The sequence below is a fragment of the Saccopteryx bilineata genome, chromosome 4, assembly GCF_036850765.1.
Source record: "Saccopteryx bilineata isolate mSacBil1 chromosome 4, mSacBil1_pri_phased_curated, whole genome shotgun sequence".
Lineage (NCBI taxonomy): Eukaryota > Metazoa > Chordata > Mammalia > Chiroptera > Emballonuridae > Saccopteryx > Saccopteryx bilineata.
Genome location: NC_089493.1, coordinates 205,458,982 through 205,476,825, shown reverse-complemented (window position 1 = coordinate 205,476,825; position 17,844 = coordinate 205,458,982). Strand labels below are relative to the sequence as shown.

The 17,844-nt window shown below is 48.0% G+C and overlaps 1 protein-coding gene and 1 non-coding gene across 2 annotated transcripts in view; one reads left to right on the top strand and one right to left on the bottom strand.

Annotated features, from left to right (window-relative positions):
* Positions 1 to 471: 471 nt before the first annotated feature.
* On the top strand, positions 472 to 547 carry TRNAS-AGA (transfer RNA serine (anticodon AGA)). Its single transcript has one exon. It is a non-coding gene; the product is annotated as a tRNA-Ser (tRNA).
* A 3,901-nt stretch (positions 548 to 4,448) lies between these two features.
* Positions 4,449 to 17,844, bottom strand: part of THBS4 (thrombospondin 4) — an 88,007-nt gene continuing 74,611 nt past the window's right edge. The window contains exons 14-22 of the mRNA XM_066273659.1: positions 16,832 to 16,950; positions 15,753 to 15,805; positions 12,303 to 12,496; positions 11,234 to 11,412; positions 10,241 to 10,289; positions 9,945 to 10,141; positions 9,162 to 9,334; positions 5,976 to 6,115; positions 4,449 to 4,673 (exon numbers count right to left, since the gene is read on the bottom strand). Of these exons, the coding sequence (XP_066129756.1) occupies positions 4,615 to 4,673; positions 5,976 to 6,115; positions 9,162 to 9,334; positions 9,945 to 10,141; positions 10,241 to 10,289; positions 11,234 to 11,412; positions 12,303 to 12,496; positions 15,753 to 15,805; positions 16,832 to 16,950 (1,163 nt within the window). The 3' untranslated portion in view covers positions 4,449 to 4,614. The remainder of the gene's footprint in view (positions 4,674 to 5,975; positions 6,116 to 9,161; positions 9,335 to 9,944; positions 10,142 to 10,240; positions 10,290 to 11,233; positions 11,413 to 12,302; positions 12,497 to 15,752; positions 15,806 to 16,831; positions 16,951 to 17,844) is intronic.

The following is a 17,844-nucleotide window of genomic DNA, read 5'->3' as shown; positions in this document are numbered from 1 at the left end:
GGCAGTCAGACAGACTCCCACATGCACCCGACCAGGATCCAACTGGCATGCCCACCAGGGGGTGATGCTCTGCCCATCTGGGGTGTCGCTCTGTTGCAACCAGAGCCATTCTAGCTCCTGAGGCAGAGGCCACAGAGCCATCCTCAGTGCCCGGGCAATCGCTGCTCCAATGGAGCCTTAGCTGCGGGAGGGGAAGAGAGAGACAGAGAGGAAGGAGAGGGGGAGGGGTGGAGAAGCAGCTGTGCGCTTCTCCTGTGTGCCCTGGCCAGGAATCGAACCCGGGACTCCTGCACACCAGGCAGACGCTCTACCACTAAGCCAACCGGCCAGGGCCAGGTTTATTTTTTTTTACTGTTTACTGTGCAAAAACTTTTTAGTTTGATGTAGTCCCACTTTTTTATTTTGTCACCCATGTCTGAGGAGACATATCCAAAAAGATATTGCTAAGATTGATGTCAAAAGTTTACTGCTGCCCTGGCCGGTTGGCTCAGCGGTAGAGCGTCAGCCTAGAGTGCGGAGGACCCGGGTTCGATTCCCGGCCAGGGCACACAGGAGAAGTGCCCATTTGCTTCTCCACCCCTCCGCCGCGCTTTCCTCTCTGTCTCTCTCTTCCCCTCCCGCAGCCAAGGCTCCATTGGAGCAAAGATGGCCCGGGCGCTGGGGATGGCTCTGTGGCCTCTGCCTCAGGCGCTAGAGTGGCTCTGGTCGCAACATGGCGACGCCCCGGATGGGCAGAGCATCGCCCCCTGGTGGGCGTGCCGGGTGGATCCCGGTTGGGCGCATGTGGGAGTCTGTCTGACTGTCTCTCCCTGTTTCCAGCTTCAGAAAAATGAAAAAAAAAAAAAAAAGTTTACTGCTTATGTTTCTTTCTAGGAGTTTTATGGTTTCACATAAAAAAATGTAGGTTTTACATTTAAGTCATTAATTCATTTTGAGTTTATTGTTTATTTTTATTTATTTAAAAAAGTGTAAAAACTTTATTCATTTTAGAGGGAAGAGAGAGAAAGAGAGGGAGGGAGAAAGAAGGGGGGAGGAGCAGGAAGAGTCAACTGCCCCCTGTGCCGTGCTTGACCAGACAAGCGCAGGGTTTTGAACTGGTGATCTCAGCGTTCCAGGTCAATGCCCGTTTAGTGTGGTGGCACCAAGGTCAGGCCATTTTGAGTTTATTTTTGTGTATGGTATAAGAAAATGGTCACATAACATTTATTTTTGCATCTGTCCAGTTTTCCCCATACTTATTGAGGAGACTGTCTTTACCTTATTGTACAGCCTTGCTTCCTTAGTCCTAGATTAACTGACCATGTAAGTGAGGATTTATTTCTGGGCTCTTTATTCTATTCCATTGATCTGTATGTCTGTTTTTATGTCAGTACCATACTGTTTCCAAATTTGGGAGAGTAATATTTCCTACCTTGTTCTTTCTCAAATTTCTTTTGTTGTTCAGGCTGTTTATGGAATTTCCAGGGTGAAGGACATGGCCTGGTTCAAACATAAGCATATTTTACTTTTAAGCACAAATCCAAAGAGTAAAAGCTGCATATCCAGGTCCAATTTGTAGTGGCTCAAGGAACTGAGGTGGGGTCCAGTCTTGATGGTGTGAGTTGGAAGATAAAGCCAAGACTGATTGTTTAATTTCCCTTTTAATTTTCCTCACTTACATCATATAGTCACCCATACTCTCTTAGCTAATACTCTGCTGAACCAGTTTCAATTGCTCATTGCTTTTTTTTGACACGTTCTCAAATTTTTAGATGGCAATATTCATTCCTACAGAAACAACACATGTACTGGAGTTTTAGGGAGTAGTGGTTATGCTTCGTGTGCCCCTCTCTGTCAGCATGTGGTCTGAGGCTGCTCGCTGCTGCCTCTGGCGGCTGGAGGCTGGAGGAGCCGTCAGCAGAAACACCTTTTGGGGTGGGAGTGCGAGGCCTGGAGCAAGGACAGCTGCACCTCGGCCCCATCCCCTCTGCACGGTGACACCCCCCTGCCAAAACGGCTGGGCTTTAGAATAACTGCCGGCCACTTATGTGGCGTTGAGGGTGCGTTTCCCAGACTCCTCTAAAACAAGACCATCGTATCAGCATCAGCTGTCACCAGACTAGTTTTTGTTGGTTTTGTTCTTTGCTTATCTGGGCAGCATTGGTACTCAAGTGAGAGCTACTTTGGGTTTTTTAAAATTAGTGTTTGATTAATTAAAGACATATTATAAAACAGTGTAAGTTCAGCTTAAAACTATTACTCTAGTCTATAAATACATAAATCATTACTTTTAGCAAAGCTTATATCACTTTTTAGCTTTTGATTGTTTAGTCCTATTTGAACACTTAGTTAATTCAATTTCCGTAAGCATTTAAAATTACATTTATAAATTTAATATATTCATCTAAAATAATAAAATACTATGTTAATTTGTAATATAAATTTAAGGTTTTTATTTTTAGATTTAATTTTTCTGTCACTTGTCTGACAAGACCTACAGAAGCACCTAAGTAACTTTTGTGAATTAACAAACATAATATTGTAGATTATAAGTTATCTTAACCACCTCACTATTATTTATATATTCAACCAAGTTCTCCCAAACATTTAAACCTAAAATCACAAGTCTAAAATCAAATACTCAACTATACTTTTTAAGTTGAAATCACAAGTTCAATTATGCCAAATTCTCTTAAATATTTCAAGTACTTTAAACACCACACATTTAAAGATAATTCTCAAATAGCATACGAATATTAGGATGATGGGTTCAGCATCTCTACACTCAGTACTAAGCTTTCTCAGGAATAAAAGAACCTCCCCTCGGGAAACTATTCTGTCTCAAGAAACTTGGGATAACTCAGCAGACCAAGCTTATTACACAAAGATTTGGGCAAGGGTAAGATGTGGAGCTATGGTTACTGAAGGGCTTTTTCCTCTCATGATACCAAAGGAAATTGAGCCCTTTTTCCTTCTCCCACCATTGTTAGGGACCCCGAGTGCATGCCCTCCAAACAGGGCACCTCATGTCTAACTCCCATGGATTCATGTTATGAATGACCTAGTTCTTAAGTTTCCTCACTTGTAGATCAGATTCTTTATTTTGTTGCTTGAGTATATTCTGAGTTATCTTCCTGGTCTGGCCCATAAAAAATGCATATATATATATTTAATTTAATTATTTGGGGTGACAATGGTTCACAAAATCATACAGGTTTCAAGATGTTTCAACAAAACATCATTTGCACATCGCATCATCACGCCAATTGCCACAGGCAAAGTCTCCCCCCCCCCGCCCCCTTTAGCCCATCCTTCCACCCACCCCTCCATCCTTAGAGATATTTAAATAATAGATTACTGGATTCTGCATCTTTCTCACTCTCTTTGACTATACAGCCCAGCACCAACATAGAGCTAAGGACAGTTACCTGTAATTCTGAAATACAGGAATACACCCTGGGTGGGGAGAAGAGCTCCCTTTCTTTCTTCGGTGGAGGCAAAATGTGCTCCACCCCTCATTGCACCTGCTCCCGTGCCTCCTCCTGTCCAAGGGCTCTCTCCACTTCCTGTGGGACTCCACCTGGACACGACCTTTCCCCCCATTACACACGTCTCTTCTCTTTCTCAGTCACACCTTATACCCCCTCAGGACCTGTGAGCTCGGAAGTTAGGAGGACAGGCAATGGAATTCATCCCAGTTAGTGAGTGATGGCTCAGACCCCTAGAGAAGTTAATATGATTCAAATGAGGAACTTACTAAGCTGGATGAACCTCTAATAGGAATTTGAATCATTTTGCTAAAGTTGAATATAAACATTCAAAAATCCCAGGTTGTGATCTATGGACTTTTCTCGTCATTCCCTAAACAATACAGTATAACAACTATTTGCATCACATTAAGTTTGATAGTAATCTAGAGATGGTTTATATTATGCAAATACTTTGCAATTTTATAGAAGGGACTTGAGCATCTGTGGATTTTGGTATCTGCAGGGAGGCCTAAAACGAATCCCCAGTGGATACCAAAGGGTGGCCGGGATGTTGACTGCAGACCAGGTCCTTTATTCTCAATCAGCTTACCCTCACTAGGGGGAGCCAGATGTACATAGAAATCAGCATAATTGTTGAATGTGCTGGGAGACAAGTCTCTGTGTTGTGGAGGGGAGCTCAGAATTAGCAACTCTGCCCCAGGATTCGCCAGGAAGAATCTTCATAGGGGAAGTGCTTCTGAACATGTTTCTGAGGGTCCCTGGCCAGAACAAGGAGACTGCTGAGGTGAGCAGAAACTTAGGATTTGTGTGATGCTAACTGCAGTGACGGGAGAGGAGACCTTGGCCCAGGCCTACTTTCCCGGCCACGCTCGGTTTCACCAACGGCCTGAGGGAGAGATGCCCTGCGGGTCCAGCACGGACACTTCAGGACAACACACACACCATCAAAGCCCAAGCCACAGTGAGTGATGTCTGAGGTACAGGGTTTTGAAATTCTGTTCTTTATTGCCACATTTATATAAAAAGTTTGATATAGTTGAGCTGGTAAAAGAAAGACACAGTGTATATAAAGAAAGTTGTAGGAAGTTAAAAATATATGGCTTTAGGGTTTGGAAGAGCAGTTACAAATTGCTTCTTCAGTTTTCTAATCCAGGCGATCGAAATTCTGGGTCTGAAACTCTTGGAAGTCCTCTGGGATGGTGTCTGCGGACAAGAACAGGCACAGGGTTAGCAAAGCTCCCTCCGCTCGGGAGTCCTGTCCCTTCTGCCCGGGGCAGGCGGCCTGCTGGGGGTCGCTTCAGCCAGCCCCACAAGCCTGCGGCCATTTCCTACTTTAGGCTGCTTTGCAAATCACTGCCTCGAAGTCCAGGAGTGACTCAGAGCCCTAAGGAAAGCCCGCCTGCAGGGTCAATTTTGAGTCTGTGATTACATTTGAGCCGCATGAAAATAAAGGCCACATGGAAATGAAACCTGACTGAACTTCTCACCTAACCTCTAACCCAGGCGTGGCCAACAGTTTTTGGCCCTGGGCCAGATTAAAAAGAAAATTTTTTTCACAGGCCAGACGAAATATTAAAATTAAAAAATGTTAAATACAAAAACGATTCATTTAAATAAACAAAATTTTATTATGTAATTTGTTTGTGAATAAATGTGAGTGAAAAAATTTAATATACAATATTATTTTAATAAAAATATATTTTAACAAAAATATAATTACATACCATATAAATATCCAAACTGTATCGCAATCAATCGAAACAATATTTAATTAATAGAGTAAGCTTGAAGGGGTTATATTGCAAATAAAATAATTATTTTGTTTTACAAACAGCCTGGACACGTTTTCAGTTACCAACTGCAGCTATTGTCTATGCTACAATGCCACTTGATTCAGCACACTTGACCACAAAAATAACAGTTTGACCTTGGGTGCGCACTGGCAAACTCCGCCTAAAAGAATGTGGGTTTCGCATCGCGGCTAAACGTCAAACAGTTCATATCGAGTACAGACGAGTACAAAGGTTGTAAATCTTTATAATGGGATTTTTTTTAAAAAATAAAGAAGTATCGCAAATCCATTCGACCAATTATTGGAAGTTAACCCTAGATTAGTCACACGTGGAATTGTTTTCCGCATATCACTATCTTCTTAAATATCTCGATTTCCAATAATCAAAGTCGGTTCCACTTCTGAGTAGCTGAGATTTTAAAGTAGCAGAGAAGATTAAAAGTTAAACCGCGGGCCGCATAAATTCATTATGCGGCCGGATCCGGCGTGCCCTAACCTTATGCCAAGAAGTTAGATGAAGAAATTGAGGCCCACTGTATTTATCAAATAGGAAAACTGAGACCTACCTTTGCTTCAGCCACACAGGGACTGGCAGGTTTAATGAATATGTGGCATGAGCTTTGGGCTTCTGGGAGTAAAGTATGCTCTAAAAATAAGGGGGCATCATTTGGTTAATTCTAGCACTAATATGTAGTGATAAGAATGTACATTACCATTGCAGCGGTACTTGAGGTTGGACCAAATGATGTTTTCTTGGGAGAAGCAGAACACGCCAAGCCGGCCCCCACGCATGGTGGTGTCTATGGTGACTCCGGAGTCAGCCACCAGCTCGGAGCCTTCATAAAATCGCACCCTGCAGACAACACAGCCCGAGTAGGAATCCATGAGACTCAAGCCATGCCAAGGGTGCAGCGCCTATCGCGAGCCCCAGGGCTCCCACTTCTTACACACGTGCGTCTTTGCCCTGTTTCCTACTCTGTTTTTCCCAGACCTGGACAGGCTCTAACGCTCCCCCCTTCCCTACTAGATTGGATACTCCATGAGGTCAGGGACCATGTATCCCTGTCTTCCCATCTGTTTCTCCAAAAGCCTAAGACACTGGGCACAGAGTCACACTCGGTGGGTCCTTGCTCATTAGTTACAGAGAAATCCCAATGTGACCCAGGATCAGGACGCTTTGTGACTTCATTGTCACATCTGTGAGGTACCCTGGGTAGACATCATGCTGCTTTTCCTTAGGTCTGAGTGGTTTCATGTGGAGGACTCTCAGGGCAATGGTTTTCATCAAGAGTGACAACACTGGCCCTGGCCGGTTGGCTCAGTGGTAGAGCGTTGGCCTGGCGTGCAGGAGTCCCGGGTTCGATTCCCGGCCAGGGCACACAGGAGAAGCGCCCATCTGCTTCTCCACCCCTCCCCCTCTCCTTCCTCTCTGTCTCTCTCTTCCCCTCCCGCAGCCAAGGCTCCATTGGAGCAAAGATGGCCCGGGCGCTGGGGATGGCTCTATGGCCTCTGCCTCAGGCGCTAGAATGGCTCTGGTTGCAACAGAGCGACGCCCCAGATGGGCAGAGCATCGCCCCCTGGTGGGCGTGCTGGGTGGATCCCGGTCGGGAGCATGCGGGAGTCTGTCTGACTGCCTCCCCGTTTCCGACTTCAGAAAAATACAAAAAAAAAAAAAAAAAAGTGACAAGTGACAACACTACCTGCAGCAGTTTTAGTAATTTGTGGGGTCATTTTTGGCTGTCACTGTGGCATTAGTAAAGCCAAGGATGCTGGATAGCTTTCAAGGCCCTGGAGAGAACAATCAAAACCTGTCCATTCCAGACACTTCTGCAGTGTTCCTGCAGAGCCTGGCCAGGCGGAGAGCCTGTCTAGTCAGTCCCAGGCCTGGACCAGCTAGCTCCCTTCCTGGTGGACATGTGGTTTGCACTGTTTTACTGCAGGGGGCAAAGGGAGGCTTATAGTTGTGGGTACACAACACAGTTTATTCTTGTACTGTCAATTGGTGTTTTATTTATTTGTGTTACAACTATAACCCTTCGTTTGCCCACCCCTGTATAAATAGAAAATTTCAGGATAAGTTGAGAAACTGTTGAATATTTTGTTCTGTTTGAAAATTAAAAGCTGTTCAAAAACAAACTGGTAGATACAGAACAAAAGGAAGCTTGCCAGACAGAAGGGGGGCTAGTTGAAGAAGGTGAAGGGATTAAAAAGTACAAACTGGCCCTGGCCAGGTAGCTCAGTTAGAGCATTGTCCTGATACAGAGAGGCTGCTGGTTCAATCCCCGGTCAGGGCACACACAGAAACAGATCAATGTTCCTGTCTCTCTCTCTCCTCTCCTCTCTCTCTAAAATCAACAAAATAGACATTTAAAAGCACAAATTGGTAGTTACAAAATCGTCACAGGCATGTAAAGTACAGCATAGGGAATAATACTGTAATTACTATGTGTGGTGCCCGGTGGGCACTAGAAGTATAGAAGGATTACTATTAAGTATAAAGTACTTACTGTCTAATAATCGCCATGCTGTCACCTAAAACTAATACAGAATAATATTGAATGGAAGCTGTACCAGCAGTCCCCGGGTTATGAACAAGATAGGTTCTATAGGTTTGAATATGTTTAAGTATTTATATGCATAAAGAGGTAAAAATACTATGTTAAAAAAAAATCTAATTTGCATTTAATAGGTAAATGTACCTGTTCCAATTTACATACAAATTCAACTTAAGAACAAACCCACAGAAATGATCTTGTTTTAATCCAGGGACTGCCTATAATTGAAAAGAAAAACCTGTTCATCATTTTAGAAAGTCACATTACTGTTGACAACACCATTGTAACATATAAGTCACCAACACAACGACCTGTAGAATTAGAATGTCACTGTCACAGTGTTTCCAGGGATAGGTGCAAATGTCTACTTTAGTTGGGTTTTGGTGTGGTTATGCTCAAGCATTTGCACGATTTTGTTAAAAGTATTTTTATTTCTCAAACATTAAGGATCAAACTGATTTTCTAAAACTATATGTGCAGATAGGTCATATTTCCTATTATTTCATTTTGGGACAGAAGAGGGGACATTTAAAAATGTTATAGAAAAGAGGCATTGGGCTTAACAGGGCTGAGAACAAGACATGGTTGCTGTGAGACAGAGTGCATTCTATGCAACATCTCAAAGGAGAATACAATATGAATGGCCCTCACGCTTTCTCTGTCCCGTCCACCAGGAGACTGCCATCAGTACTCCTGCATAGATGCACTACATAGGTTGGCGAATGAGAAAGTAAGTACTCTGTCTAAATTTCAAGGTTGCAGTCCTAAGCCATCCTAGCTTCTGAGAATGGTTTTTAAAGATCAGTCCTATAGGGAAATAAGGCTAAGTACACTGACTGACACGAAGGTCAGTTCAGGCCAGCAATGTGCCAGGTGCCAGGAGACCAAGATAAAGTAAGACCCCGGTCTGACCCTCCCAGAGTTTCTGTCTATGAGGAGGGAGACTCTAATGGACCCACTGCAGTGTGCACTATTCATGAGCACACTGAATGTGGCCAGACAGGGCCCGGGGCTACCACAGGGCAAGTGTGGACACTTAGCCACACGTCTCATGTGATGTGGGTCAGCATGTCAGCTCTCAGGCTTCTCTGAGGAACACGGCAAAAGAGCACTACTTCTCCTGTGCCGAACTCACCCCCCAAAGGTCCTTCTACCCTCAGTTTGGCCCTAGTGTCCATGTGGTCAGCCTGAGCCTGGGTGTCTCACGCTGCCCTCTTTTCTGTGAGCCGTAGCCTGAGGTCTCGGGGCCCCAGCAGACCCCGCTGGGTCGGGCCTGCTGAGGTGCGAGGCAGAAGGAAGGCCTGCTCTGCTTCCAGGGTGAGGTGCGACAGGTCATCCGCCTACCTGATGTAGCCCACCTGGGGCCTGTGCTGCAGGAACCACCTGTAGGACACCTTGTCCTTCCAGCCCACATTCCTGGAGTCCTTCCACAGCAGCCTGACCTGGTCGCTGGTGTCCCCAGTGTGCCACAGGGAATTTCGGAGATGTTCCCCTGGACCCGTCTTAGACTTAACAGCCTAGACAAGGACACGAGCAATGTTTTAGAACAGAATGCACAGACCAGCCTTCTCGGGTCCATGGGGTAGTGATGGGGTGAATGCATGGTCACAATCTGGCTGCCTTGGATTTGGACACGAGCATAAGCACTTGTGATGCCATTTCTACTGAGGGGATCCCAGCCCATTACTAATCAGCACTGGCCAATGCTCCACCAGCCCATCCCAGTTTCCCTGCTATAAACCCTCTGCTCCCCACACATGCCCGAGGAGGGGTCTGCCATCTGCCTTTCCTCCGGCAGGATTGACAGGCAGCCTCTCATTCCCCTGTGTGAAGTTGACCCCAGCAAGGAAACAGTTCCCAAGATCGTGTGCCAGAGACGTCTCCTCCACCTCTTGGGAGCCACTCAGGTTGGCAGTCTCATGGCTAGGGTCCCCCAGAAGTTAGAATGCGGCATGTACACAGGAATGAAAGCAAGGACCTGGTGGGCTCTCGTGTTTCCTGACTTAACACTCGCATGAATGCAACCACTTCTTAGAGGAAGTAATGCCATAAGGGAGAATACAGAATTTAAAAGGAGGGTGAAGGGATCAGAAGAAAGGCAGATGAATGACTGTGAACCATCAATACCTTAAGCTGAATGCCAGGTTCCGCGACGGCTCGGAACGGGGTGGCCTGCCAGTACGTCTGCTCTGTCTGCTTCCACATGACCACGTAGAAGCTGGAGCTATCTTGGTAACCAAAGATAAAGCCGGCATAGTCATCATCTGTCTGGGTATTGACATGGAAGGTCCCTTCGAAGTCAACTCCGTTAAAAGCCGTGTATCCTGTAGAGATCAGAGTGATATCAGAAGAATAGACAAAGCCACAGGATTCGCTAAAAAGAGTGAATTCTATACAACTGCAAACAGAGGGCCTGGACATACCTACTGCCAGCCCAGGGTCGCTGTTCATGGTCTGCACGATCTCCATGCCCTGCAGAGAGAGTTGAAGGAGGTAAGAGCAATCTTCAAAGGGACAGGGTCTGGGCTTGCCTGGTCAAGGCACATATGGGAGTTGATGCTTCCAGCTCCTCCCCCTTCATGCTCTCTGTCTCTCTCTCTCTCTCCCTCTCCCTCTCCTCTCTAAAAATGAATAAATAAAATAAAAAAATTAAAAGTTAAAAAAAAAAAAGGGACAGGGTGAGCTTGAGGAAGGCCAGGACCCTCAGGCATCATGGGTGAGCAGTCAGCGATGTCTGACCTCCACGTAAAGACTGCCTTATCTGAGGGACTGCTCTACCTTGCTGTGTGCTCAAAGTGGAATAGAAGTAATTTTGCTAAAACTATCATTAAGCTGACTCAATAAAGCCTTAATTGGAGAATACACTCTTCTTATTATTTTGAGAGAGAGAGAGACACACACACACACACACACAGACATTGCTCTGTTTCTGTATGTGCCCTGACTGGGGATTGAACTGGCAACCTTTCCGCATCAGACTGATGCTCCAACCAACTACGCCATCCAGTCAGGGCAGAACATAACACTTCTGATGAATGTCTTGCTGGGTGGTGCTGGGAAATCTACTCAGCCCCTCTGTGCCTTTCTCCTTTAGTTACACAAGGAGGACCCACGGTGGGGCAGACTACTGGAGAAATTAGGAGCATGGCTGTAGAGTCGGACTGCCTGGGTCTCCATTCCAGAAACCTCGGCCACTTACCTGCAGTGCCACCATGAGCAACCACGAAAGCTTTACAAGCCTCGATCCCATCTGTGTAACGGAGCTAATGAAAGTACTTCATCAAGGGCAGTGAGGAGTCAGTGTGACGTGGCACAGTGCCTGGCTGGCAGTCAGCACTCCAAACATTACCTGCCACTCTCAGGGGTTTATGTCGGTGTTGAGGCAAAGCTGAGATGTTGCCAGCCCTGTGACATACCTGGTTCAGGACCACCCAGTTGGGGTCAATCTGGGCATCCCCTTCAGGGTCCAGGACCACGGTCTGGTAGGCCCTGAAGTCGGTCAGGGTGATCTCAGCATTCTCCGGGCAGACATCGATCCGATCGATGACCTTGTCCTGGTCAAAGTCTGCCTCACAGGCGTCTCCCACGCCGTCATCTGAGTGAGATGAAGAAGGGGAGAGGAGCTTCCAACACCTGCACCCACCCTCAGTCCTCAAAGAGAAAGGGGTCAGGACAAGGAACACAAGTGAGCCTGAGGTCTTCCTCAGGGCTATGGCTTTTAACTGGTGTGGGTAGAGAATCCTGACACCAGCCTCTTCTGAGCCAGTCCCAGGCCGGCCCAGCGTTCTCGTGATGGGGGACTTCCTGGGGACAGCGTGCAGCGGAACTGTTCAGAACTGACCTTACTTTGGGTGTCCTCTGAGGACAGTGGGGTTCACCAACTGGCGGATCTTAAGCCTGACCTTACACAAGCAAACAGCTATAGAACTTTCTAGACTATAACGTATATAAAGCAAAGAAATTATTGTCACCAAAATTCATCTCAAAGACCATAATTTCTGATGGTTCTGAGGCACTTGGCCTACAGTGTGCTTTGTTCAGATGACAGTGTTCAACATCTGACTGCATAGCTGTGTACGGGCTGGCGCTCGCCGGCGCGCCCAGTGCCCGCCTGCTGTCTCCTCTCTGGCCTGGTGCACCTTTCCTTATTGGCGTGGTTCCTGCAGACGTAGAGTGTGACCCCACCTAAGCCATTTGCTGCCATGCCTTCTCTCTCTCCTGCTCCTTTGTTGTGACCTGGTGGAGAGCAGGCAAGCTGCAGGGCAGCTTGGCATGCCCCTGAGTGGGGGCCCTGGCGCTCCCTGTGCTGGTGAGCTCATCCTGCAGCAGCTTCTCCCTGACAGTGGGGAACGGGATCTACCCAGCGTCTACCGTCCACACAGCTGTGGCTGAGCAGAGAAGCGGTGCCCTGGGTGAGGGGTGCCACCTTGTGCTTGGCCAAAGGGAGCCTGGGAGCCCCATGTCGTCCTGGGCCGAGCTGCTTACTGTTGCTGTCCTCCTGGCCCGGGTTGGGGACCAGCCGGCAGTTGTCTGGTCCAGGGGGCACTAGGTCTGGAATGCCATCATTGTCATCATCATCATCACACTCGTCACCAATTCCATCCTTATCGGTGTCCAGCTGGGCACTGTTAATGACGTTGGGACAGTTGTCTGTACTGTCCTGGTGCCCATCACCATCACTGTGGGAGGAAGGAGAGGTCATTTGCATCACAGGTCAGCAAAGGGCAGTGCGAGCCCAGCTGTCCCGAGGGAGAGTGTGGGGTTGCCATTTTAACCAGGCCTGGTCTTTCACCAAACACATGTGGCCTTAGATAAAGCTGCCCTGTGGGCCTCAGAGACTATTTTCCCACTTCAACTTGATGAAATAATAGATCACTTCGTTGGCAAGAAGATAAGGGCCTAATTTATTATTTCGTACCTAGATGCTCCTGGAAGCTACTAGCTGATTCCCGATAGAATGTGCCAAGGGAAGAGAATGAGGAGTGTAGGGCCAGACTGCTTAGCCCCCTTACCAGCCTGTGACCTGAGGCCAGATACTGGACCCCTCTATGGCTCAGTGTCTTCACCTGTAAAGTGGGAATAATAACAGGGCCTACCTCATAAGGTTGTTATGAAGATTCAATGATTGATTAGAGTTTTGCATATTCAATTTTATTTATTTATTTATTTTTTGTTTTTTTTTTTTTGTTTTTTTTTTTTGCATTTTTCTGAAGCTGGAAACAGGGAGAGACAGTCAGACAGACTCCCGCATGTGCCCGACCGGGATCCACCCGGCACGCCCACCAGGGGGCGACGCTCTGCCCACCAGGGGGCGATGCTCTGCCCATCCTGGGCGTCGCCATGTTGCGACCCTCCTGGGTGTCGCCATGTTGCGACCAGAGCCACTCTAGAGCCTGGGGCAGAGGCCACAGAGCCATCCCCAGCGCCCGGGCCATCTTTGCTCCAATGGAGCCTTGGCTGCGGGAGGGGAAGAGAGAGACAGAGAGGAAGGCGTGGCGGAGGGGTGGAGAAGCAAAATGGGCGCTTCTCCTATGTGCCCTGGCCGGGAATCGAACCCAGGTCCTCCACACGCTAGGCCGACGCTCTACCGCTGAGCCAACCGGCCAGGGCGCATATTCAATTTTAATAGAGAAATAAGCAATTCTAAGAACCTGGTTGGAGGTACTACAATGTTTTCTTTCCTATTACTCTTCACAGTCCCTGGCCAGTGGATTTAAGAAGGATCAGCTGTGAATGGCAAAGAGATAGGGCAGCCCTTCCTGACAGGTGGCTCAGTCCTGGTCTAAAGCCCTGCTCAGAGCCCTCTTTCTTCCAGGCCCAGTGCCCTGTCCCCAGAGCTTCCCTGTGTTGCCGGCACCTCCCATGGCTATTCTGGATGAGAGCAGACACTTCTCTCACTCTGCTCCATCAGGGCCTATCTTGGGCTGAGAACTGTCCCTACATCATCCAGGATGGGACAGGGAAGAGAAGCCAGGGACCAGTCCATGCCCTCAGGCCATGCTTCCCAGGTGGGTCCCAAAAAAAGTGAGGCCAGCCTGGACCAGCAGAAGATGACTGCTCAAACAGTGGAATTCCTGTGCATGGAGCAGGGCGGCTTTTTAAATCCTACGATGGATGGAGCCTGTTCCATTAGCAGCTGTTCTCTATAGCCCTGGACATTTTTATGCAAAAATCAAAGCAGTGCCTATCCTCTTCCCCCAGGTTCAAGATTGTGGGAATTAAAATGTAGCAGAATGAATCATTTATTCCACACAGATATCTGGAGGCTAGGGTATTTCAGAAATTACTCAGACGGCCCTCAGAGTGCAGGATGACCTACACCAGGGAACGTTCTTGATGGAGACATTTAGGGAAGTTGTCAGGGCACAGGTCTCACCTTCACTCAAAAGCGGAGGCATCCTATGCTGAGTTAGGCTTGCCTTTTTCCACGCTGTTATAACAATAGCAGTCACCCTTTTCTGCAGGTCACCTGAGGACCAGTACTGTGCTGGGAGCTTAACCTACACTGTCTTTCATTTCACTATAACCTGTGAGACACACTTGGCTCAGCAGTAGAGCATCGGCCCGGCATGTGGAAGTCCCGGGTTTTATTCTCACCCAGGGCACCCAGGAGAAGCACCCAACTGCTTCTCCACCCCTCCCCCTCTCCTTCCTCTCTGTCTGTCTCTTCCCCTCCTGCAGCCAAGGCTCCATTGGAGCAAAGTTGGCCCAGGCACTGAGGATGGCTCCATGGCCTCCACCTTAGGTGCTAGAATGGTTCCGGTTACAGCGGAGCATCGCCCCCTGGTGGGAATGCCGGGTGGATCCTGGTCAGGCACATGTGGGAGCCTGTCTGTCAATCCTTGCTTCTCACTTCAGAAAAATACAAAACAACAACAACAAAAGGCACACTTAATTACTTCTACTTTGCAGGTGAAGAAATTGAGACCAAGAGATTGAGAGGAACGTTCAAGTTCAGGTAGCTGGCAGTACTTTGCAGCAGGGACACTGAACACCAGAACAAAGTTGGGACTTCGTAGGCCCTGCCTTTGAGCAAGGTTTGATTCCTGACCTGCTGTCTGCAGGCCAGCTTGTGAGAAGATGTTGAGAAGGGCAGCTATGTTTCCTCCTGCTTCGTCTTTTGGAAACCTCTCCCTCTCATCCCTGTCTCACACCCTCTGTCCTACTTCCCCATGGAGGAGAAGGGGTTCAGGGCCTGCTTCTGCAGGAGCCTCCTAGGAAGAGCTGCACATGCCTGTTTCAGTGATGTTCTGGCAGCAGCTGATCCAGCCCTGACCTAGGACTCCATCTATGTGGGGCCAAGAGGGCTGACAATAGAACAACTACACTCAAATAAGTGATGTGGAGTGAAGGCATTCCAAGGGCCATGAAGTCACACTGACCCTGCAGTGAACTGACAGCTTTCAATTTTGGGATGGCAGTGAAGCTTCCCTGAGCTGAAAGAATAAAATAGTAAAAGAGCTAGAACATATCTACTGAGTGCTATCTATGTAACAGAAACTGTAATAGGCACTTTTTGTAAATTGCAATAGTCCTATGAACTATATTCCATCATCATCATCCTCATTTTACAGAGAAAACAGGCCCAGAGATGAGGCGCCTGCCTACGGCGTCAGTTTGTAAGTGGAAGAACTGGGATTTACATCTAGCTGGGTCACTCCAGAGCCCGTCTCTGAAGTATAATACTATACTGCCTCTCTTGTAATAGACTCTCACTTGCCAGAATGCCTAGTGGCCCTCCTGACACTGTTACTGCCCCTAATAAGAACTCTCAGGGAGGTGTGGTGATCCTAACCAGAGGCAGGGCTGTTGTCCCACCAGCAGCTCAGTCTACCCAGACAGATCCCAAAGCATGGTAGCAACAGAAAGCTCTGAAGGATAAAACCCTGCCCAGATGTTTCACCTGGCCCTGTACAGCTGGGAGGTGTGCCGTACCTGTCCTGATTGGTGTCACAGGAGTCCCCAACCAGATCGTTATCCACATCAGACTGCAAAGAGAACAGAATGTGTTGTTGTGTATCCCTGGACCTGCGTGCACAGAATGTTCCAGAGAAGGCAGACCTGCCCATCACTGGGTCTCAGGAATGACTTCTCTGGAATGGGATGGGACAGAGCTGCAAAAGGACAGCACCATATTGGTGTAGGCACAAAGCTGAATTTTCAGAAAAGCCTTCCAAAATATCAAGCTACATGGATGGACTGCCCACACACTAGATGAGCTGATTGGAAAAGAGCACCGGGCAGTGGTGGCAGGTGGAGACGCAGAACACGGTACGGGTTGGAAGGGAGCCAGGGGACGAGGCACGCTGCCTCTGCCTTGCTTCTGCAGCTCGGAACTGAGCCGGAGCGGGAGGGAGTCACAGAGGGCAGCGATGAGAGGAGGCACGCTGCCTCTGCCTTGCTTCTGCAGCTCGGAACTGAGCCGGAGCGGGAGGGAGTCACAGAGGGCAGTGATGAGAGGAGGCACACTGCCTCTGCCTTGCTTCTGCAGCTCGGAACTGAGCCGGAGCGGGAGGGAATCACAGAGGCAGCGATGACTCCCTCCCGCAGGGCTTTAAATATACAAGACATTCATCCCCAATTATCCAGACAGGAAGGAGGAATGAAAGGGAAAAAACACGTCACAGACGACTTAATCTGCAATGTCCATACATAGTCTGCGTAGGGGTTTAAAGGCTAAAAGGGACATGAAGTTCCCAATGGTTAATTTCCATGTTACATTTTCATTTCAGCAGAAAAGGCTTGTTTGGGCATCACTAAACTCCTATTATTAACTTCAGAGAGCACACTACAGCCTGTGAGATTAGTCCAGAGGGACTCCGATTTTCTCTGATGTTCTTCCAGTCACCTCCAGGACTCAGTGTGCACCCTCACCCCCTCGGCTCTGTTAGGTATATAGCAACGCAGAGAACTGAGCCAGTGGGCTCTGCTGTTGGCTGTAGACACTGCTCTCACACGTGTCTTTGCAAAGGAGAGTTTGGCCTGGAGACTGAATTCCCTTATGTCCTACCAACCTGGTTAGGGTTGCTGACATCAGGACAGCTGTCACAGGCATCCCCCACGCCGTCTCCATCCTTGTCCCGTTGGTCACGATTGGGAACTCTTTGGCAGTTGTCCAGAATGTTTTTTATTCCTATGAGAAAGGGTGCTTCCGTGAGTCAGGTGGACATCAGGCAGGTCTGGAACACATGCTCCTCAGCGCCTTAGAGTCTAGGCCTGTCCACAGCACATGGGAGTGAGGTCTGCCTGACCCCCTCAGACTGCCACTACCTTTCCCAGCAGTTATCAGGAGGTAAGGTCAAAGGGTGCATTCTGGGAGACTTAAAAATGAACAGTTATCAGAGACAATGACCTAATGAGTTATAATTTGCCCAAGATATCAAAGGATATCTCTGTAGCCAGATGAAGTCATGAGGGCTTGGTGGGCTGACGCTGGAAAGGCAGGACGTTGTGGGTGTGTGTGCCAGGCCTGGGATCCCCGGATTCAGGATTCGGCAGTGGTATGCTGGAGACAGCCCCCACGTCCCTCTTGTCCCAGCTTCCCCTGCAGTCATGTCCACTCGTATTGGTAGTTTGAGCTCAGATGATGGGAGTGGCATTTACATTATGGAAACTGGCAGATGCTACAGCTTGGGCTTTTCTGGTTTGTTTTGTTGAGTTGGTTAATTAGCATAGTACTGGATCTGGGTCATCAGTTGGGCTTATAGAAGGTGAGGTCATGTTTTAGGGAGCTGTGGATATTTTTGAGTAGGTTGTGTATGTGTGCATGTGTGTGCGTGTATAATATTGTACTTGTAAGTGGATTTTCCTTCAAGGCCCTGTGATGTGATATGTTTTTCAGAAATGACTGGAACCAGCCTATACTTTGATGATGGTCATATGTGTGTTATGGAAGCTATAGAGGAACAACTGTCCTTCCTCAAGTCCTGCGGGGCACCAGAGCTCAGGACTGTGCTACAGGGGGTGCCATCCACATAGATCACAATCCGAGGCCCCTGCAGCGGACCAGGCACTGGGTACTGCAGCC